This window comes from Cololabis saira, chromosome 4 (genome assembly GCF_033807715.1).
Source record: "Cololabis saira isolate AMF1-May2022 chromosome 4, fColSai1.1, whole genome shotgun sequence".
NCBI lineage: Eukaryota > Metazoa > Chordata > Actinopteri > Beloniformes > Belonidae > Cololabis > Cololabis saira.
The window spans coordinates 38,569,048-38,593,180 of NC_084590.1; the positions used below are offsets into that span (position 1 = coordinate 38,569,048).

The 24,133-nt window shown below is 37.8% G+C and overlaps 2 protein-coding genes across 3 annotated transcripts in view; one reads left to right on the forward strand and one right to left on the reverse strand.

Moving 5' to 3' along the window:
• Positions 1–3,491, forward strand: part of nbeab (neurobeachin b) — a 236,494-nt gene extending 233,003 nt beyond the window's left edge. Inside the window, 1 exon segment of the mRNA XM_061719704.1 lies at positions 2,449–3,491. Within this exon segment, the coding sequence (XP_061575688.1) occupies positions 2,449–2,539 (91 nt within the window). The 3' untranslated portion in view covers positions 2,540–3,491.
• Positions 3,492–3,947: 456 nt separating this feature from the next.
• dclk1b (doublecortin-like kinase 1b) lies at positions 3,948–22,378 on the reverse strand. 2 transcript variants are annotated; one of them, XM_061719711.1, is made up of 16 exons: positions 22,228–22,378; positions 21,421–21,803; positions 20,501–20,847; positions 14,181–14,280; positions 13,527–13,640; positions 13,319–13,413; positions 12,545–12,629; positions 12,249–12,418; positions 11,849–11,968; positions 11,578–11,724; positions 10,123–10,256; positions 9,934–10,011; positions 9,732–9,825; positions 9,530–9,610; positions 9,321–9,434; positions 3,948–6,382 (listed from the first exon to the last, which is right to left on the reverse strand). In XM_061719711.1, exons 2-16 carry the CDS (start codon positions 21,779–21,781, stop codon positions 6,176–6,178), a joined length of 2,247 nt encoding a protein of 748 aa, XP_061575695.1. In that variant the 5' UTR covers positions 21,782–21,803; positions 22,228–22,378; the 3' UTR covers positions 3,948–6,175. The 2 variants fall into 2 exon arrangements, with proteins under 2 accessions (XP_061575695.1, XP_061575694.1); XM_061719710.1 differs by having other exon boundaries at positions 9,732–9,828.
• Between the last annotated feature and the right edge of the window lie 1,755 nt (positions 22,379–24,133).

Sequence of the window (24,133 nt, forward strand, 5' to 3'; positions counted from 1 at the left end):
ATTACAAGCAAAAAAATCTTGTTCCACTGGCAGATTTTTCTACTTATTTTAAGTGAAAATCTACTTGAAACAGGTGAAAATTGTTGTTTTGAGTCTTGTTTTAAGTGTGATGGATTTTTTTTTTACTAAAAATGAGTCATTTTAACTAGAAATTAGACAAATATTCCTGGTAAGATTTTGAGTTTTTGCAGTGAACTTGTGGAAGTTGACACAAGTTCAGCTTTCTAGAATTATGAGGGGGCTCTGTTTGCATTGACAGGCCCACATTTGTGAAATAATGTTACTACTACTGTTATTTAGCAGACACTTTTGTCCAAACATCTGAGAGAACAAACACACTTGCTCAGGGGCCCAAGGTAGTTAATCTTGGTTGCCATTCCAGGGCTTGAACCTGGCTCCTCCAGACCAAAGCCCACCTCTGTAGCCACTACACTACCACTCCCCGTTTGTGGGTTTTACGTGCTCCTGTATCGTATTCCATCTGTATGCTCATTGGGAGCGTATAGAGCGTGTAGAGCATATAGAGCAAATATTACAGGGGAAAGCATTAGTACACTTATTTTGCACAACAGTGATCCGACATGCACAACACATTGCACCAGTTTGTCTGCGAGTCAGCTGCTCGTTTTTCAAGCTGCATTCTTTCAGATTCATCGGAGTCATAATGTGCGTCTGGAGGGCATCTCCGAGGCAATAAAGTACGCTCTGGGTCTACGATAGGATGACGTAATCATGTGACCCCGGCAGTCAAGAGGTTACTCAGTCCGAGTAGTCACAGCCACAGGCTAAACATCCCTCATCACTTACTGGCTCGTCCTAGAAGTCCTAAAAGCGAAGCTCTTAAGCAAATCAAGTCGGTGCCATTGTACAGCGCAAGTAACTGGCGCCAAAGTAGAGGACAGTTGGATATGAGGACATTTTATTCCGGCTAGCATGGCATTTCTTTTTATAATGGCAGTTAACAAATCACTTCCACATTTTATGAAGCGCTTAGCTCAGTAAGTTGACATTAGGTGGCCCAAGTGTGTCAGAATGTAACCTTGTCTCACAGAAGGCCATTCTGCAGCAGCTCTGTTCATTGTAGTTGAGCATCTAATGCCGCAGGCTGTGGCAGTATAAGGCAACTCTGTGAAATCAGCTGCTTTTGTACATACCAGATGCTTACACAAGGGTTATAGAAAGACACCGAGACTCCATGGCCAGCTTCATTTGTCAAAGAATGCACTGATGAACTCCAACTCTTCATCAAATCTTTTTACACATATTCTACTTGTGCAGGCAAACACACTTTTGGAATATGAACATGTATTTTATGCATTAAAGCAACCAACTATTCAATTCAATTCAATTTTATTTATATAGCGTCTAATACAACAGATGTTATCTCTAGACGCTTTCCAGAGATCCAGAACATGAACATAAACATAAACATAAACATAAACCCCCGAGCAATTATTATATAAACAATAGCAGGTAAAAACTCCCATAAGTGGGAGAAAAGCCTTAAGCCAAACAGTGGCAAGGAAAAACTCCCCTTTAGGAGGGAAGAAACCTTGAGCAGGACCAGGCTCATAAGGGGGGACCCTCCTGCCGAAGGCCAGACTGGGGGAGTCGGGGACGTCAGCAGCACAGCAGGCAGGTGGAAGCAGCAGCGGGATGACCAGAGGGGGGGGGGGGGGAACACAGGCCAGAACGCAGCTCCCGAGGCTCCGGCCTGCAAACATGCACAAAAGAGAAAAAAAAAGGGGGGCCGGCACAAGAAACTACAGGAACGATGGACAAAAATGATAGCTATGAGATATTTATGATAAATAAAAATGGTAATGGAGAAGAGAGGCAGGGAAAAGGAGAGGAGAAGAAGGGTGAGAGGCACCGCCCAGTGGATCATGTCGGTGCCCCCCTGCAGCATAAGCCTATAGCAGCATATCTACCGCAAGGCTATATTTGAGACTAACTATTATAGTCTTGTTCTATAGCTGCAACCATGACTACTGACTCTAACACACTAGAGTTTACACTACCTAGAGATTTACCAACACCAGCTAGAGGTTTACTAAACACTAACTATAGGCTTTACTAAACAGAAAGGTTTTAAGTTTAGTTTTAAAGGTGGAGGTGGTGTCAGCCTCCTTAACCCAGATTGGAAGTTGGTTCCATAGTAATGGTGCCTGATAGCAGAACGCCCGCCCTCCAAATCTACATTTAGATACTCTAGGAACTACGAGTAAACCTGCACCCTGGGAGCGGAGAGCTCGGCCAGGAACATAAGGCACTATCAAATCTTGTAAATACTGCGGAGCTAAGCCGTTTTGGGCTTTATATGCAAGTAATAAAATTTTAAATTGAATTCTGAATTTTACAGAATTTACAATTTTACTGTTTGTTTTCTTCACTTTATCATCTGTTTTCTGATGGTGGATTTTATTTTTCTGATTTGTTGCTCTTCAGGACTTTGATCACAGGCATGGTGTCCGGCAGTATCGTGGCATTTAACATAGATTTCAACCGATGGCACTACGAACATCAAAACAGGTACTGACGCGCTGAGGGTCAGAGGAACACCTGCCGACCAGTGAAGGAGCCGCGCAGCAGAAGATCCAAAGAACTCAGAGGAGACCGAGTCAACCGGACTACAAAATTACGGCCGAGAACCGGGTGTCCTTCCACGAGTTTCATCTGCCCTCTGAGTCACATACGTAGATTTGTATCTGTTGCTCAGCAGTCTGGAGGCATCGCCGTTTTCACATCTTACCTGTTCTCCAGCTGAGCCAAACAGGTCTGTTGTTCTGGGTATTCAACAGAGTTCAATTATTACAGGTACATACGTTATTAAAACATACTTGATGTTCTTTCAAACTGTGAAGAAGAGGGAAAAAAAAAAAAGAAAATAAATTTTCTGTTAGGAGCATTTATACATTTGTATGACAGATTCTTGGAACACTTTTATAAGACAAAAGTATATCTGTAAGTATTAAGAGTTTCTTACCTGTAAAAGATTAAAAAGATCTAAACGCTGTTACGCAAGTCGGTATGTTAACGTTCTTGTCAGGCAAGACCTGGATAAGTGTTGAAACTGTCTTCATCATCGCATTAAGATATTAGTTGCTAGTTACGTGTATTAAGCCACTGTTTACTCCTTAAAAGTGATCAGTTGTTTGTGTAAAGACTATGTTCATTGTTAACTGTTAAAATGGCAAATAAGAGAAGATTTAGTGAGTTTAGTTCTTTGTGATAAATGTTTTTGATATGCCAGCAACAATAAACTGGAATATTTCCATATTTATTTAAAACCGAGGACAATATCATTTCATCTGAACATTTCCTGTAACTTATTTTTGGACATTTGAAACACCAGTTTCTTCAAATGTTTTCTTTTGTTTAACAGGCATGTGCACAGGATTAAATGACAGATTTGTTGCATAATATTTATTGATTATCGTTTGTAGTCAAGCTGGTTGACATTTTGAAAAAATGTAATTTTCAAAGACATTTGGTTGCTTATAAAACATTTTGTCCGTTTGCATTCTTTAGCGCTGATTTTGGTTTTTCACAAAACTGGACTTAATGCCATCACTCCATCCACTGGTAAAAAATATTAATAGTACTAAGAAATAAGGTTTTCATGTTTGTGGCCACATTGATGTACATTGATTGTCAATCCAGAGGAGCAAAAATGTGCAATTAGATGGCATTATTGTTTTTTGTTTTGAGGGCATTTGGCTTACTATGCTTTCTTATCAAACACTTTGTTAATTTATCATTAATCATGTTCTTACCAGTGATGAGCCTGGATAAAGTAGTGCTTTTAGATTTTATATTAGATTATATTATTTATATTAGAGATATTCCCAGATTTGGACATATTTTTTAAGAAAAAGAACATGTGCAATTACAATCAAAAAATTATTTAAACACTTTTATTTATTTTTTAAATTCAAATGAAATAAATGGGCAATTTGATTAAACTGATTTCCTTCCGCAGTATAAATGAAACGTGAACGGTATAAATAAATATTTGGCTATGGCGCCATCTGCTGTCTAATCGGGTTGGTGCAAGCCTGCTAAAAATCAGTCGTTCAAATAGTTTGCCTCCGACTCAAATTAGCTTTATTCTGGCTTTTTCCTTACAGAGTAAATATTGAAAATGTGATTTTTATTTTTGTATGGGTACTCATTTTGGTTTATCATAACATCTTTACAGAGTATGGGTGAATAACGCAGCATTCACATTTCCCATCTGCTTTATCAACATCATTCCCAGGTCACATATCATTCCAATGTCATTTCTTCCAAACTGTACCTAAACATTACATGTTTTTCAGACATGTAAGAATAGATATCACTTTGCCACATAGTCATTCATTATCCTCTTATTTCCTTGTGCTTGGTTTCTCGTCTCTTTAAACAACATAAAAGCCCTTTTAATCAATGGGTTGAAGTTGCATTGCTGTTTAAATATGTACATACACACACACACACACACACACACACACATTTTAATCCTGCTCTCATACGACCATGGTATGCTGTAACAAATCCATTCATCCTGACAGCATAACTATGACAGCAAATGCACGTCAAAGAGTCAACATACAGAACAACTGTGGTATGTATAGTTACTGGCATGCAGGTTACAGTTTGAAGTGGACATTAACACCTTTGAATATTAAATCTGATGAACTAATGCACATAATGCCAAGAGGACACACACACACACACACACACACGGCCACTAATCATTTGAACGCTAAAAAAAATAGTCAAAAGTCTGAATGGAAAAAAATAAAACAATTTACTGGAAGCACTGTTGTTTTTAATTGTTATTTTAGTCTGAAAATACTACATGTTGTACCAATAATCGTCATATGACGGACACGTGTCAATTGGCTGCCAGAAATCTCAGCAACACATTCTTGGTCATGCAAGCGTTTTAAAAGATGTATTTGATACTGTGCTCATTGAACAGGACACCTAATTGCACTTTTATCCGTACGTGCCAAAACAAGGCCTTAATTGCTACGGACTATACAGCACTGACATTCATCTGCACCACGACCATTACAGCCACTCGGACACGCAACATCAACCATTTCAGTAAACATCCTCAAGCAAACAGGTGAGTTAGACCATCAACTGTCAGCGTCTTTCATGTTTGAGACAACCTACAGGACAATTATCCTGTATAATACCTGTGGTCCATAAAGCAGCATTTCTTTTTCTATTGCTTATGCCATTTCAAACAATGGGCCCAAAATTTAAGCACAACAACTTTGAATTGCAGAAAACAAGAAAGTTGACCGTTACTATTGTATGGAGTGAATTATCAAACGTGAGATTAAATTTCTGAGAAGTGATATGTACTGAACATGTCATCTAATATTTATAAAAAAGGTAAGGTTTTCATGAATACATCCATTATAAAGCAAAAGTGGTGGTCTTCCCTGCAGTATACAATGTTAACCAGTAGAGGGCGCTAAAGTACTGCGAACCACTGTTTGCTGTGTAGAATTAAGGCTTTAACAGTTTGGCGGCCTTTCGAAAAGAAGTAAAAATTAAGATGATTTTTTAAAAACTTTCTTTTAAACTCATTCAAATCAGAGGTCTATGTAACATAATACAGGTTCCAGGACTCAAGCCCCCATTAACGTTTCTGTCTCCATTACTCATTGAAGACTGTTGATGCATGCCACTAACCTATGTGTACTACTGCTTTTATAGCTACTTGACAACTTGCACACCCATGTCAGACTCAAACATACAAATGTATTTGCAAAGTTGACACATGGAATAAAGTTTCACTAAGAATAATTTTCACCACAACTCAAAAATCAGGAGCTTTTAAAAAGGGAACTGGGTCCATGATACCTTGTTTCACTATACAAGTTCACCTTGCTATTTCAAAACTGCATTATTCAACAGTGTGTCAGAGCTTCAAAAAAAAAATGTTATGAAATACACTCAGAAATGCATTTCATACCCCTTTAAAAACTGCTGCATGCTACTAATCTGTATTCTTTCATGTGAGAGTAGTTCCTTAAGCGGATGGACATATGTTCTAAGAGTATTTTGATCTGCCAACAATATGATTTTTTTTTTTTTTTTTTTTTTTTCCCCCCTTTTGTGCTCCAACCTTCCCTGCACAGAACTGGACTGTGCTGAATTCTTATGAAAACTTTTAGAATGGGGAAATGGGTGAATGGACAGTGTCAGCTGAATTTGGAGAGAGGTTTTCGGATCCGGAGGTGAAGCCAGCGGGGGAGAGGACGGGGTTGGTGCTGTGGGAGGCACCGGCCGCGGGACCGTGAGGGATGGGGGAGGCCGGCTTCACATCCTGGTGGCGTCTTCGTCGGAGAACTTGCTTCTCTTTATCAAGTGGCGTGGTCTGAGACAGGGGGACAGCAGCAAAGGTTAGGATCTGCACGAGACCGGAGGTGAGGAGTGTCGTTCACCTGTTCTATACATGTCTTTATTAACATGCAAAAAGCTGCAACTGCCACACAGCTCCTGAGTTTTTAGTTGGTTCTGATTCCCTGATGCAGCACTTAAAACCAGGATCAAACAAAACACAAGAGCAGGTCTTCAGGTCTGTCAGCATTTGGCCTCATGTCAGAGAGCTCTTCTTAAAAAGAGACAAAAATCCAGTCACTCTGTGTGTCAAGTGCATTCTGCATCATAAAAGATGCAATAAGTGAAACAGCAACCAGCCATAGCACTAGTGAGATGATGATGTAGTAAAATGATGAGGCACGGTGATGAGCCATCTACTGATGGGTCAAACAGGAAATGGACACCGCCAGCACTTGCCAGCCATTGAAGCACTCACTGCACTTAAGCGATATGCCGTGTCATACCTTATCCAATACAATCCTGGATGCTGGTTGTGGTCCAAAGACCCTGACTTCTGGAGGGTAAAGTCCTGGTCCAGGTGAGCAGAGGGAGATGAATGCAACAAGGATCACCTTGAACTTATGGCATCATTGACTATATTAGCACTAAGTTGCACCACTCTACACTCCTGAGAGCTGCTGTGACAGTGGCAGAAAAAGGAAGTGGCTCCGACAGCTGACATTTTGTGAAATGCCAGACATATTTCCATCTGGCAACTGAGTGCTTAAATCAGATATACTGCATATAAATAATTGTGTTCGGCATGTGTGAGATCTCCTAGCAGTGCTGACAGTCCAGCTAAAAAAATATGATTAAAAAGGAGAGGCTCAAACAGGCAGGTAGGCATGGCAACAAGATGAGGATGGCTGAACTAATGCACACACAGAATGAAGCAGTGGAGTTGACATTTTTTAGGTTGCAGGAGTAAATAATACTAGCTTCAACCTAAAAATATAATCCAAAGTACAAATGATAAGAAGCTTTCTGCACAAAGGAAGAATTAAACAGTTAGTCCATGGGCCAGAGTCCACAATTTCACTTGTCAGTACCACTCAACTTGGTTCTGATTTTTGAAAATATCTATATCTGTAGATGATATTCTGGTATGATAACCCTTCCTGAGTGGCAGCTGGATCATAGTTTGAGTGACATTATGTGAGGATTCTGTACTTGGTTAACCTTCTTAACACTATCTTAAGTACACACAGAACTTGATAGCCCAACTATAATCAGATCTTGACATATTCCCATTAATAACTATGTTAATTTTGTTTACAATATTGTTATGTTTATAATGTTGTTTATAAAACTAAGCTGGTTCCTTATCTCATTGTGGTGTCCTTTATGTCGTGTATTTGCATGATAAAGACCAGTTTGTGACATTAGCCTAGTGGCTGTTATAGTTTCATAGGAACCTAACTGCAACAACAATATAGTAGGGGTATATTATACATTTCCTGAATCCTTATGGCCCTGTGCGTATTCCAGTTTTTGTATTTTGTGTCTATGTTGTTCCTAGATGAAACAGGGATAAAATATACTATATCATTTAGGCGAAAATGGTGTAAAAATGTGTGTTGTTTATAGTTTAAAGAGCTGCAGTGACCTCCATGTAGGTCTGAAAGATTCACATCTTAGCTTGAATGAATGCTTCAAAGGTCCCCTTTAAAATGATACCAAAGACAATATTGTGACACATTGACAGATTTCCTGTACATGAGTCTAAACCAGGACGTGCACCAGCATCTAAAGTGTAATTTTCTGAAGGGGGTGGGTAAGTTCATGAGCTGATAACTATGATCCAGCTGCCACTCAGGAAGGTTATCATATATATATATATATATATATATATATATATATATATATATATATATATATATATATATATATATATATATATATATATATATATATATATATATATATATATATATAACATATATAAAACATATATAAAACAATAAAAAGATATTTAAAGAGAAAGGGGAAAAAGGAAGGGGGGGGAGGGAAGAGTAAAGAAAAAAAAAATATATATATATAAATATATATATATATATATATATATATATATATATATATATATATATATATATATATATATATATAAGAAATAAAAAAAAAATTAAAAAAAATGTGTTGAACTTGTTAAGGGTTATTCTTACTGTTTTTTTTGTTTTTTTTTCCCCAAGTCTTAATATGTCCATTAGGGAAGGGGAGGAATTTTCTTGGGAAGCATCGTCCTGGATTTTCCCCCCAGGAACTGATGTGCTATACACTGGACTAACCCACGAATGTCTATGAAGTCTGACAAAATCTCTGGTATTTTCAAGGCCTTTGATCATCTGTAGGCTCGCAGTCAGACTGCTAACATTAAAAATAAAATGAGTAGCATCATTATTATTATTATTTTTTTTATTTTTTTTTTTTATTTTTTTATTTTTTTATTTATTTATTTATTTTTTCTTTTTTTCTTTATACTGTACTTGGTTGTTTTTCTTGTCTCTGGGTCTGTTGTGAGTGCTGGGTTGGGGATGGGAATGTGGGAGGGATATAAAAAGATGGGAAAAATGGATGGATGGAAGTATTCCCAGTTATTTTGCTTTACTACTGTTGTACAACGTGAAACTATTTCCAATAAAAAAATCATTAAAAAAAAAAAAAAGGAAGGGTTATCATACCAAAATATAATCTACAGACATGGATATTTTCTTTATTTAGTTTTGTCACCTTGAGTGGTACTGATATCTGGTCTGGCCCATGGACTAAGTAGCAAAATAGTCACCTCCAGGGCTGAATGTTTCTTTTTGGTGTGTAAAAGCATTTTTATTATGAAAGACAAGAAGAAAAAAAACAACAAACAAGCCTGAGCACAGCCTACTGAAGCAGGGATACATGCAGTGTGTGTTTGTGGTGAAGTGCAGAGCTGTGCTTACTGTAATGACCGAGACGCCTGCTGTGGTGTTGTTGAGCTTGGGTCCAGGGTTGAAATGCTTCTTGATCTTCCCGGCCACAAGAAGCTGATGCTCGTTCTCTAACACACCATCACCCTAGAACGTACAGAGAGAAGTCGTTAAGCAACTTCACAGTATTTTATTGCTCCATGGCTGTACTTTTATGCATTCAGGTGTAAAACTGGACTTACATTGACCCAGGGGTGATCAAGCACCTGCACAGCTGTGTATCTTTGATCCACCACGACCTGCAGCATTCCAGTGATCAGAGCCTACAGATGGATATGTTCTCCATAAGTATCTATTGCAACCTGAAACCCTGCAGCATCTGGTCTGACAGATTGTGATCACTCGCATGGACATTAACTTGAGAAAACACTTTCAGATACAAACCTTGGCAGTTTCAGACACATTTTCCCAGTATGGTGCTGGGAACTCTAGTTGGCCCTTCAAAATCTGTTCAAAGAGAGCCTCCTGGTCCTCACTTCTGCTGCAGACATTCAAAGGGTTATTTGGTTCAAACTTTTATCTAATTTCCACATAATACGCCAATATACTGGCATGTAAAAATGACCTCCAATGCAGGATAACCTACCCACGAAAAGGCGGAAAGCCACACATAAGAATGTACGTTATAACACCAGCAGCCCAAATGTCAACCTTGAGGCCGTATCTGTAATAAAAAACAACAGCATGTATTACAGACTAAAGACTGCAGAGCTGCACACCTAATCTATTACCCAGAGGTTCTTATGTTTCAAAGATCACGTCACAGACGTCTTACCCCGTTTCAGCAACAATTTCCGGTGCTACATAAGTGGGCGTGCCACACACAGCATAAAGAGGCCCATTGACAACGGTAGCTAAGCCGAAGTCACCCAACTTCAGAGATTTACTGCCGTCGTTATGCTCGTACACCTGCAAGACAAGCAGAACGGGGGAAAGTGAGAAGAAATCCAAAAGAAGGTTTAATTAATCATTCTGGCGCTCATGTTTAAAGCCTGGAATAATAGTTTACCTGGAAACATCCAAACGTTATTTAGGAAAACAGATGGTATTCATGATTTACGGAATAAACACACTTTTAAACAGACAATGGCTCATACTACATTGAAAAAGATGTGCATTTCAGTGTATGGTATAACACTCTGGAACAATCTTGATGAAAGTTTGAAGGTCTGCAAGAACATCAGGCTATTCAAACGCTGCTATAAGCAGATTCTCATACTGAACTACCAACATTTGATGTTATAATGACCATGATTTTTTTTTTTTTTTTTTTCTTCTGTGCATGATGCTTTTCTTTCTTTTTTAGCTACTTTTATTATGGTGATTGTTTTTTTTTTTTTCATTGACTTTTTTTTCTTCTCTACTGTGCTTGATGCCTTTCGTTTTAGCTACTTTTATTATTGACTCACTTGTCTTTTAATTACTTTTATATTGACATACTTTTATATGTCAAGAAGAAGGGTATACACTGTATATATGTATTATTGTTGTTATTATTATTATTGTTATTGCTACTATTATTCTTTTATATATCGGATACTCTTATATTGCAAGAAGGGGCCGGACTAGATAAGCATTTGCTTCTTCCTGTCCCTTCTTGAACAAAACTGGTTGTGCTTTATTATTGTTGTTGATGTATGGTGTGTTTTTTTTATTGTTTTGTTCATGATGAATAAAGATCAAATCAAATCAAATCAAATAGGGGTTTTTACACATTTGCCATTAAACATTTGATACTTTTCAAAACTAAAAATGTCCCCACCAACATATTAAACACTGAAACTTGCTTCCATGCTGGGAATACACATGATATTTGGATGTTTGTCTGTTATTTAATCAACAGTTTCCGTAATTTAATCAACAGATTCCAGAATACCTTAACAGTATATGCATTTGACTGGAAAAATACAGTATAAAATAAAAAAACACAACAAGATAAATTTGTCACAAGAGGGCACATGAACAAATACGGGCAGTTGTGATTTTACATTTTCATGATGCAAGCTGGATATTTTCATTTTCCCCAATTTAAAAATCTTGCTGTAATGATGTACTGGACTCAAATACTGGAATCTCAACTACATTTCTTTTTTATTGCAAAAAGTTTTGCGATTTTAAAATCACCATCAGTCATGACAGAGGGCTGTGCTAGGAATGTGGAAAAAAAAAGAAAGGCAAAATATTGAAAGTATAGACTGAGGATAAGGATTTTTTGCAGAGTCATACTTACCAAAAGGTTTTCAGGTTTTATGTCTCGATGGACAATGTTGAGACCGTGAATGTACTTAATAGCACTTGCCAGGTTGAACAGCATGACACTGGCATCTCGCTCAGTGTACTTGTTAGAAGAGGTGATGGCATCAAAAAGATCTCCCCCCTAGAGAGAGAGAAGTTGGGTTGTAACTGATATATAACTACTCAAAAGGACAATGTCACTAAACCATTTTCAGTGGGAATTTAAAAAAAACACACCTTTGAACTAGAAATTAAACGCATATTACCTTGACCAGTTCCATTACAAGATAGAGCTCATTGTGGGTGTCCATTTCCTCGATTAAAAGCACAATGTTTGGATGCTTCACACGCCGGAGGATGGATACTTCACTCTGGATCATGTGCTCCTGGATGATGTGGGATATTGGAGATCAATACATGGATGTAAGTTGGAGGCAAGGCTTGGCAGTTTTCTTTTTTGTCAGAGTGTAGAAAAGCTACCAGTTTTACAAATACACAAGTTCATTTGAATCATCTCTTATATTTTACCCATTCTGACCCGATGTCACACATGCACACAAAATACAACAACAGTTAACCTGTTTTATTCCCTGTTTTAGAATCTATTTTTAAACAAAGCCAATATAGAATGTTTTTTTTGTCGTTAAAAAAAAAAAGAATGCTCACCTTTCCCCTGCATTTATTTTTACTAATGATTTTGAGAGCGTACTCTCTTCCAGTGGATCTCTCCACACACTCTCGGACCACCGCAAAGTTCCCGTCTCCCAAAGTCCTCCCTACTTTGTACCTGTCTGCAATGGAGGCAGGAACCATGGAGGACTCATCCATCAGATCAGCTGTGAAGCAAAGACAAAGTTCTGTGGTTTATTTTTAAATAAATAAATAAATAAATGACAGTATGTTACTAGGGAATGTTCGATATGATAACGTTCGACACAATAACGTTCGATACGACGTCTTACTCTCATTGTAATGCCCTTCATCATCTACTGAGCTGCACACTTTTGTAGAGGCTAAAGAGAGTGAAGAACCACTGTGTTGAGATCCCTGAAAAGAGAGAAGATCTGTGTGGAGTACCAAGACTGATAGGAGTCTTTCACAAAGAAGAAAAAGATTTAAAAAATCTAATAACGGCTATTTTACATAAAACTATTTGTTCCACGCTATTAGCCTTGTCCATGAGATGAGAAAGAAATTAAATAAAGGCTTTTCATCACTATAAAGACTGAAATGTAGTTAAAAAAGAGAGTATATTCCACCACAGCAAATATATAAATAAATGATAATCCTCAAGATTAAATAACAGGGTTACTAATCACAGTTTATGTCAAATATGAATACACTAAGGCAGCAGTCTCTACATTTGTTTGTCTCCTGATTTATGGTAATAGCAACATTGTGCTCCTGCGGCAGGTCTGATCGTTTCTGTCTGGACTGTAGTTGAGCCAGACAGAAAAATAACCAGCTCAATCACAATTCTTTAGACTGATTCATGGGCACCCTCGCCTTTCAAATTATCTCTAACAACTCAAAATCTGATGCAGCAGAATACAAATTCAGCTTATGGTAACAAAGTGACAAGATAGGAAATGGTATATTTCATGGCCCTGTAAGACTTTTAAGTAGGTGTTTATTAATGAAGAAAAATATTAAATGTCAACAAGAAGCTTTTCTAAAATAGTATAGTGCTTTATTAATTAAAATCTTTACCTTTCGTTAGTGTTAATTTGTATTACCTGTCTCCTTCGGAGGCTAGCTGGACTGGTTGGAGAAGGGCTTGGAGATTTACCAGAGCGAGGTGTGGACAGCTGGCTGCCTGCAGTGCCATTAGCTGGTGATGCAGCAGGAAAGAAGGCACGTTACATGTTGTACATGGAGCTTTATATTATCGGAGTAAAAGTTGACAAAAAAAAACAAGCTCTTTGGTTCTTCGTGCTGTTGTACCTGAACAGCTGGACGAAGGAGATTTGCTTCTGCGGGACATCCCACCACTTCTTGGGGAGCGACTTTGCACTATAGGGAGCCGACCATAGGATGCAGATTTTACCACCCTGCACTCTGCGAATAAAAATAAATACATATGAGCACTTTTTAAAGCTAAATGTATCAAGATAAGGTGTCTGCTTTCAACCTGTGACAGTCTAGGGAGAAAAAAAAATACAAAAACATTATATAAGAACCAACTCAATTTTGGAAATGTCATCTAACGAAACATTTCTAATAGAAATAAAAGTAGCAGAAGGACTGCATAAGAGGTTAGTACAAGTTACCATGCGTGTTATATCCTTGTAAGACTTGGTAGTTCATTGTTGTCCTCTGAGGGAAGTGAATCTCTAAGTGGATATTTGACAATAACACTAATGTCAATGTTTATAAATGTATATCTGTATTTTCAAACCTTTTGTTGGCTGGGTATCAGGGCACATATGTATATATATACATATTCTTTGGGCCACATTAGAGGATAGTAAAATTATTGTAAAAGAATTGTAGTACTATGAAGTAAACCAGCACGTACAACCATAGTGGGTAAACATTACAATAACTTGCTCGTTGGTTTAACATCTTCACCACCCTAAACCTCATAACTGCACTTACCAGTTTCATCCAAGTTGAAATCATCTTGGTAGCGGAACTTTTCAGGACCACAGGCGATGAATATGTCATCTTCCCCGAAAAAGTCCTGAAGGCATGAGATCTGCCAGAGACACTTTCTGTCAGCTTCAGTCAAAAAAATACATTTCACAAATACATTTTTTAATGTGCAAAACTGTACATAATGGTGATTCCTATACTGAAATAGCTCAAAGTAAATAAAAAGGGAGCTAATCAATACTTTAGTTAGTGCTTAGACCTAAAAACTGATACACTAATCGAAAAATTCTAAATAAAAACAAAAAGAAGAAAATGAATGAGAAGTGTGGGATTAAAAAGGTAAAGATCAGTGCAGAAAAACTCATTACAAATGGTTGATTATGAATAATGGATTTAAAATGCAGCAAAAGTTCCAATCTAATAACAAATTACTCTCCAAATAACACTTGTCAGAATTAAAAGCAAAACCCAGTTACTGTTTTAAGTAATGAGTGAGAGTGAGTGAGATAATTCAGCTGTACTGTATGCCAAATTCAACCCATAAATGTTTTAAATACTTATAATTGGCAGTTTTTGTTATGATTTATCAAGTTTACATAAGAAACCTGAGAAAAATAATAGTTGTATCTAAATAGAAGTTATATACTTTGAAACAGCAATATTTAATCCTTTTTTTTCCCGAAGTAACATGAAGTAAAATCTTTAAAAAGATCAAAGACAGTGTTCTTCAATACAGGTCTTCAGGATGTTTTTATTCTACAAAAGAATAACACAATCTAAATGTTAGTTAGGTATTCCATTTATCCTGCCAGGGAAATAATAGTTTCAGCAGCATATCAATTTATAGGTACGGGTGAAAATTTAGAATAAATAATAAACAAATAATACTAAAAAATATGTTTAAAAAGTTCTAAGGCAATAATGCAGCACTGTAAACCTTCCTAAAAACTGTTCAAACTTTAAAGTAAAAACATGCAATGACAAAAAGACATGAGGCAAATGTGTCCCTCCCTGACTTTTTGTAGTGGTCCTAATGTTTATGTAACTCTGGAGCAGAGAAAACACTACAAGGAATAAATACATCTGGAGGTATGAAACAGCTGGGGATACTGTGAATTTATTGCTCTGATTATAAGTCCCTTCTGGACCAATGACACAGCAGCTTCACTTGACCATTTCTTATGCGTGCACACACACAAAATATTGATTGTCTGTTTGATCGATGATTTCCATAAGCACAAGCGTTCCGCTGCTGACATTTACTCAGGAAATATCAGAGGAAGGTATTAATGCTGCTGAAGCTAATTTATGAAGCCCATTGTATAAGTAAGAATGAAAGAAATCAAAGCACTGAAAAAGCACACAAATGTGCAACAAATAGAAATATGCCTTTGAACGGGTAGAGGTGAGTTTTACAGCTAAACCAGTAAGATCCATGACTTTTTTTTAACCATTTCATCTTGAACAGCTCCATTTGGAATTCGCCAATTTTTTTTTTTTTTACCGAGATGCTATGAGATAATCCTCATAAGAACCAGAAAATGTGTAAAATCCATTTACAGAAACCAAAAAAAGGTTAGGTCAGGCAGCCAGTCTTCATACAGTATAATTCAGTCTTGGTCCTCTATAAATCACCTTGATGACGCCCAAACTTGACTGAGAACGTCCGGTAGTCCCAGTGCATAAAAAACGACAGTTTTTTGCACCGATAAGATGTGAAAAGAGCCAACGAGTGGGAGACAGAGGGACAAAGATGGGCATCGGCTAATCCGGCAGATGGCTTAAGTACTTTGATTCCCTTTGCCAGTTCCCATCTCAGTGAGATGGACTTTTTTTGCTTTGCCCTCTGTGGAAACTAAAGTGCAGCTTGAAGCTGAATTTGAGCGTTAATTGAGAATGACAGTAACTAGCCTGCAACTCCGTTTTAAAAAGACCTGAAGTGTAAAACACGCTCATTACAGCGACTACCCACCACATTCAGACTGCATGTCCTTGTCAAATGCCCGCACCATTTTTGTTGAAGTGATAAACATAAACTGTTAACGGGCTAATGCAGTGCAAAACTGTAAAACTGTAGTCTCTGGACAAGATTTTGTTTTGCTAAAATATATTGAGATATCAATCCTGTTTGAGATAATTTCCTTTTCCATATCTCTAACTAATGGGCCAATATTTTGAAGACAATATCAGGAGGAGCTCAGGTCTCTTTATCATGTTGAGGCAACAGTAATACCCGATACAGTTGTCCTTACAAAAGTTTTAAGCAGGACCCTTCTGGCAAGGGGACTGACCTTACTTAGCTGAAAGTCAACTTTACATAACCCCTAAAGATGCCTGAATCCCAATAAGTGTGTCAGGAGGGTTTGTTGTTGATAGGATGCACACAAACCCTAACACTCCATATACTGTACTTTTTTTTCCAATAAACTGTTTTAATTTATTGGTTGTATTTTTTCATATATTGTAGTTACTGATGTAACTACTACCTGTTTACCTAATGCATTACATTTGTTTCTTTCCCCAGTTTCTGGTTTGAAAAAGCACACAGATAATCCACTTAATTGTCTTTTTTCCTTCTAATTAAACAACTGTCTGCTAGGGCTATGCGATTAATCGATTTTAAATCTAAATCGGATTTTTTAATCAAAATCGATGTTAAAAAAAGGAAATCGGAAAATCTATTTTTTTTGCAGCTGGCTGCATTACAGACAGAGCTCGTCTAGTTTGGTCAAGAAAATTGTAAATGTTGTCACTTTACTAAACTCAAGGGGGATTTACAGTATCTTTCAGTTGCACTTCATTCCCAATAGGGAAATTTGTTTGCTATTTTTCTTTAAAAATAAAGATAAAATATTTGAAACAATTTTTTCCATTGTCTTTTTTAGTTTTACCAAAAAAATCTAAATCGAAAATCGGGTTTTCAGTGAAAAAAATCGGGATTTTATTTTTTTCCAAAATCGCCCAGCCCTACTGTCTGCATACAGAAACCTAGCATCTGTGTGCATGCTATCATGTGATTATGTCATACACAGTGGTGTCCACGTATAAATAATTTACCTGCTACTACACTTTCTTCACAAGTGAACCTATATGTGCTTCGACCATTTAATGTTTGTCCTTCCTGGAGTGTTTTTAGTTTAGAATGTAAAAAAAAATATTAAGAAAAAAGGAAATAGGAGTAGAAAAGTCATCATCGTGCAAGAGCGTGTCATCTGATCACCAGTGCAGAGTAATTCATGACAAATGTGCCAGTTAGCCACTAAGCACTGTGCAATAATGTCTGTGGTATGAGCAGAGACCAAGAGATTAAATTGTGGGCGAGTGAAGGGCTAAGTAGAAAACTGGCAGTGTCAAGGTCAGCGTGAAGAAATTAATAAGAAAACACAAGTCACATTCATCTGTCTGGGACAAAGGGCACCAACACTTTCACTCTGTATCTAATCAAGCACAAATATTCTGTTTAATTACATCCAATACGTAGCTTTACCAAGCAGGACTTGCTTTCATTCACTGCCAAGAAGCCAAGCTGGGCCCTAGGGATGGTTGTATGCCTATTTCAACAAGATTAGTTGACAAGCAACATTATAATGCAATTACAGTACAGGGTTGTGTAAACTCTTGTTGGGATAACACCGCGATGCAAGCCTCTTCAAACCCCCGCAGTCCTATGAAGGAGTTTTACTTTACCCCTCACTTACATGCAAGTGGTATCTTTTCTTAAAATCATTGTGGCCCCTTTCAGTACATTCAAAATTAGGGTTTATTAAAGTTCATCTGGAGACAGTTAACTTGGTTTAGGTTATTTGGTCAAGCGAAACCAGATTGTCGTGACTCTAAACGATCACAATCTGACTCGTGGTACAAGCCACGGACAAAATGTTTGAACAAACAAATCAAAAATGCCTCCATTGTGTTTGCAGGAAAAGTACCAGATGGATGTGATGGAGTCTGACCACAATTGTGACTAGCCAGAAAGTCACTGATATGTTTAAAGAAGAGGGAAGAGGATTATATAAATACATATGCACACACACATATATATATATATATATATATATATATATATATATATATATATATATATATATATATATATATATATATATATATATATATATATATATATATATATATATACTTAACTGCTGCATATATATAACTGCATATATATATATATATATATATATATATATATATATATATATATATATATATATATATATACTTAACTGCTGTATTCTACTGCCCTTATTTTTAACAGCTTGTGCTTTTTATTATTTTACTTCTTTTCTTATCATCTTATTCTTAATATTTTCAATCTTATTTGTTATTTACCGTACTGTCTAATTATATCTTGCTGCTTTTAATGTCAATGTAAAGCACTTTGAATTACCTTGTGTTGAATTGTGCTATATAAATAAATTTGCCTTGCCTATATATATATATATATATATATATATATATATATATATATACACACACACACACACACACACACACACACACACACACACACACACACACAGTACAGACCAAAAGTTTGGACACACCTTCTCATTCAAACAAATGAGGAAGTGTGTCCAAACGTTTGGTCTGTATTGTAGTATATATATAACAAAAAAACAAAACAACTTCAAATGTTTCCAATCCAAAAACACAAGCAGCTTGTTTTCTGAAGGTTAAGTAACCATGAAAACAGCCCGTTTGATGCCAGTGGGTGCTTATTGGGCCATCTGGAGGCACAACATGGTAAAACGTCTATGGAGCAGACAAAAGATAACGCAGAGAATAATTGCAGTAAAAATAGCTTATTTGGAACAGACTATGCTAAAGCCACGGAAATGAAGAGCGACTGACAGCTTCTAGTGATGTATGCAGACCCACATAAAATCAATCACAATATCCTTCTTCCTCCCCATGTGCAGGGCAGGCAGATTTGTTTACGGCCGTAAAACCCCCCAGTTGTTGCCTCTTCAGTTTTCCAGAGTGGGAATATACTTCAGCCATGTGCTGGACCTCGCTTCCATATCCAGAGCACGCTGTGCATCTGCGAGTCCTCTCCCAGCACACCTACAGTTCTGACATCACTACTGCACTGCTCTGCCGCAGAAGCTGTTGCTTAGCAACCACCCACCATTGGAACTGCTACAGCCAACTAAACACTGAAGCGTGAACGGGACAGTTTTTGAAGATGTTTTCCAAAGAAATTACTATATTTAAAATGTTCTGTTCTTTGTGCAGTTGCCACACACACACACACACACACACTTCATATCAGTCCAAAAATCTGCATGCGTCACAAATGCTTTAACCATCAAACAAACGTAATCCATCATATGGATGCGATACACGTGACTGTACGCATCTTGTTATTTAGTTTTCAAAGTCCTAATCAGATAATCTGTTTAGTGCTCAATATATGATTCTATTTAATAGTGCCCTACTATTGGTAGAGATATGAGCCGAGTCCTAGAAACCCATTTCTGATAATACATTTAGCAAATATTCCCTGGTGACTTTCAACCTACTGCCTCTCTCCTTGGGTAAGGAAGCAATTCTTAAAGACATCATTGAAGAACAGTACACTTGTAAAGCTCTGCTGAACCCTTGGAAAACGTGCAGAATGTGGAGGACAGTACCACAAAATAGGAGTCAGTGTGGACAGAACCCGTCTCCACGTCCCGTTCATGGTACATTGGCAGTCTCAGTGTCTTTTCCTCACTGCCTCAGTGTAATACAAAGTCAAATTAAATTAGAACAGTGGCTTTTGTCCATCATTCACTATTGTTGGCTATAAATATTTCAGTTGGAGGGGGTGGGGAGCTTAATATTATGAATTCTAGTCCCAAACACTTGGTCGTTCCGACAACATTCAGAGATTTCAAGATACCAGTCTAGCAGCTTTAGTTTCAAATGAGTGCATATCGTTGTGGGAATCTGTGGAATTGACTTTTCCCAACAATGCTAATTGTTAGTTACAGAATTACATAATGCTGGCTCAGTTAGAAATAAAAAATCTTCTAGAAACTCACTTTAAATCTTTGCCCTCAACCCTGTGCAACCGGCAAGATAAATCTAACATTCCCATAATGAGTAAGGAGATTGCTAACAATCATTTAGGTTTACTATTTAACATAAAAAGTACATAAAATGAAACAAAAACACACACAATCACTTTAGACGGTCACCATTTTGGTTGTGTTTCGCAAAGCCCGTGCATCTTTGCCCCATTTGGAAACACAATGTTGATAATAAAAGAAGCCTTATAATGAGGAGATGGATGAAAGTTTCACAGAATTGTAACTAATTGTGATACCACCTACCATTTTGCCGTCAACGGTGTACAGCCTCCTGACGACTCCAGAGTCCAGCTTTATGGCATCGGTGATGTCGGTCATTACTTGCTCAAAGGAGTGTGCGGTCTTCTTGTTGAGCAAGACGCGTATAGCCTTACGAGGTTTTACTCCACTGCGGACAATTGTTACCAGTTTGGGCTTTATGAAGTCTTTGCTCTCCCTGGTTTCCGGGGATCCGGCCATGGTGCTTCCAAGAGACGAAGGATCACGGACAGACACGGCAGTCTTCGCCCCGAGGGACCAGTTGGGATTTACATTCCTCGTGTAGTCCACCTTCTTGTAGGGCTCTATGGATGCACAAACGTAGCTCTCCCCTGCAGAAAAATAGAAATACCATCATATTTTATAATCAGCAAAAAAAGGTTAGAGGGGACCTATTATGAAAAACACGTTTTCTCTTGCTTTAACATATATAAAGTGGTCTCCCCTCAGCCTGCCAACTCAGAAAAGGAGGAAAGCAACCAAATTCTGCAGTGTCTGTACAGCCGCCCGGATGAGCCGTCCAGTGTGATGTGGCTTCTACGAGTCGTTCAGATTCTGCTCCCTTTCGTTACGTAACCAAAATGCGATTTACATAGATTGGCCTCCGATGCGTGAGACCACGCCCACAACTAACTCATTATCATAGCCCCGCCCACTCAGAATCCTGCATAGATAATGAGGTTAGAGAATGGGAAGATAAAGACATGGCTCAGAGCCTGAATTTCTCATTTATTTAGCAAAAACAATCAAAAGCTTGTTTTTAAGACATTCAAGGCCTGTTTAAAATAGGTATTAGATGCCATAATAGGTCCCCTTTAAACATGTATTATAAAAAAAAGACAACATTCATATGAAACTTTTAGCTTTTTATCTTGAAAGACATCACGTGCATCTCAGGAGCTCACCTTCCTCCAGCTGGTCCATGCTGGAGATCCTGGACATCCCATCAATGGTGTAAATGGTCCTCACCCCTTGGGGCAAGTTGACATTGTCTGACAGACATCTTGTGAGGTCAGCAAGGAGGGCTTCCAGTGACCTAAATCTCTCCTGAGAAATGGCATACACGATGCCTTTGAAGTAGCGGTCCCCATTGCGGTAGAAGCGGATCTTCTTGGCCTTCTTTTCTGAGCTCAGGGTTTGCAGGGTCTTGGTTCTGTACAGGCTGCAGTGAGCGCTGTGAGTGGGACTGGGGAGCCCGTTCCCTCTCGAGCCCCTCCGGGTGTATCTCTGAGCCTTGTCCCGTTCATCAAAGTGCTCCAGCTCCATGACTGTGCTGTGCTATCACACTCTGAAATAAATAAAGAAAAAAAAAAAGGATAAGGAATGCTCACAATTTTGACGTGCTTTTTCATTTGAAATTATATAATAAGCACATTAGAGCAGCTATGTGTCAGGGTAGGGTTTCATTTTAATATACCTGATACAGCACTAAATTCAAACTGTGATGCAGCAACTGCTGCTCATAAACACATAATGAAGAAGCATGTCACACCCATTTTATCCTCCCCAGTGTGCCTCAATTTTAATAAATAATAAATAATTCGCATAGCCTATATATTTTTTGGGTGGATAAAACAAAATGAGCAGTACTAGACTTCTTTTTAAAAAAAAATCTAGAGAAGCTTAATCTCAAAACGAAAAAAAAAAAAAAGAAAAAAAAATCAGGTAGGCGTTAAAGAGAAATATTTTCCTGTTTCAGTGCAATCTCTTACCTTCGGGGTGAGGATGGATGCGATCAGCTGGTGTGTGGAAACGGCGCGTGTGTCGGGTAATCTTTTATTAATTTGAGCCTCGGATGAACCACGCGTCCCTTTGTTGCCCCGTGATGGTGATGGTGTCCTGCCGTCCTGCGTCTGCTCTGCTGAGCGCTCGCAGGAAGATTGGAGGCAGGGCAGCCGGTGTCCTCCACCCTCCTCCCTCCCCTGCTCCTCCTGCTCCTCCTGCTCCATTGCAGACATTTACTAGCCTGCAACTCCGTTTTAGTGTAAAACACGCTCATTACAGCGACCACCCACCACATTCAGACTGCATGTCCTTGTCAAATGCCCGCACCATTTTTGTTGAAGTGATAAACATAATCTGTTAACGGGCTAATGCAAGGCAAGGCAAGTTTATTTATATAGCACAATTCAACACAAGGTAATTCAAAGTGCTTTACATTGACATTAAAAGCGGGAAGACATAATTAGACAGTAAATAACAAATAAGATTGGAAAAAAATAAGAATAAGATGATTATCCAATTTATCCATCCTTCCTTAACAAACTACTGACAATCCAGAAGAGATTCCTGAGATCAATCTCTATGTCCAATAATCCATCTGCACCTCTGTTCAAAAAATACTCTATATTACTAAATTTATCAACAATAAGCAAGATCTTCCGGACACCTTTCATAATTTCTTTAGTTTTTCATCTGACTTGCATTCATACTCAACTAGACACAGTGTCAATCTACATTTACCCTTCTGTCGAACATCTTTTCATCAGTTTAATATTTCATTTAGAGGTCCTAAACTCTGGAACAGTTTAGATATGTCTCTGAGGTCCACATTGTCATTTATATCCTTCAAAAAATTGCTGAAAAAATATCTCATGTCCTAATTTTTCAATGTATTCTCTATTATGTATCCTTGTTTTTTCTTTTCATTTTTATAATTAGAGTTTTCCTATGTTTGTACATTTAATTTTCTGTTTACAGTAGATGACGGGAGTGGAACTCTGTACAAGCCCTCTGGGCTTTGTTCCCTCCTTGCACTATTTTTTAAATTGTAATAAGATAAGAAATAAGAAAAGAAGTAAAATAATAAAAAGCACAAGTTGTTAAAAATAAGGGCAGTAGAGTACGGCAGGTAAGTATTTAATTTAAGAGTACGCTTCAGTAAACAGTAATGTTTTTATCCTGATTTAAAGGATCTACAGTTGGAGCAGACCTCAGGTCTACAGGAAGTTTGTTCCAACGGTGAGGAGCAGAATAACTGAACGCTGCCTCACCTTGCTTGGTTCTGGTTCTTGGGAACCACAACAAACCAGATCCAGATGAACCTCAGGGGTCTGGGAGCTTCATAGGAACTAACAGATCAACCATGTATTTTGGTCCAAGACCATTCAGTGCTTTGTAGACCAGCAGCACTCACTGGAAGCCAGCAATGCAGTGCAAAACTGTAAAACTATAGTCTCTGGACAAGATTTAGTTTTGCTAAAATATATTAAGATATCAATCCCTTGGTCTCTGACTCAGTTAAATCATTTGAGCAAATCAGCCCTGATTTTAATATTCCCCACAAGTATCTCCAAATCCGTCACTTTATAGGATCTCTCTTGAAGTCAGGAGGGATCTGCATGGGACTGTCAGAGCTGGAAAACACTATAGTTCTGGCAAAATCTCCTAAAGGACTGATTTGCAAGATTTATACTTCACTGCTTATTCTGATTCTTCAGGTTATAACTCTTTGAAGCTGTTGTGGGAGCGTGATCTGGAGGTGACGTTTAATCCTGTAGACTGGGACAAGATCTGCAGCGAGACTTTTCCTCAATCTCTATGAACAGAACTTTACATTTTTTCACAGGACTTACTACACTCCTGTTCGCCTGCAGAAAATGTTCCCTGACACTTCCA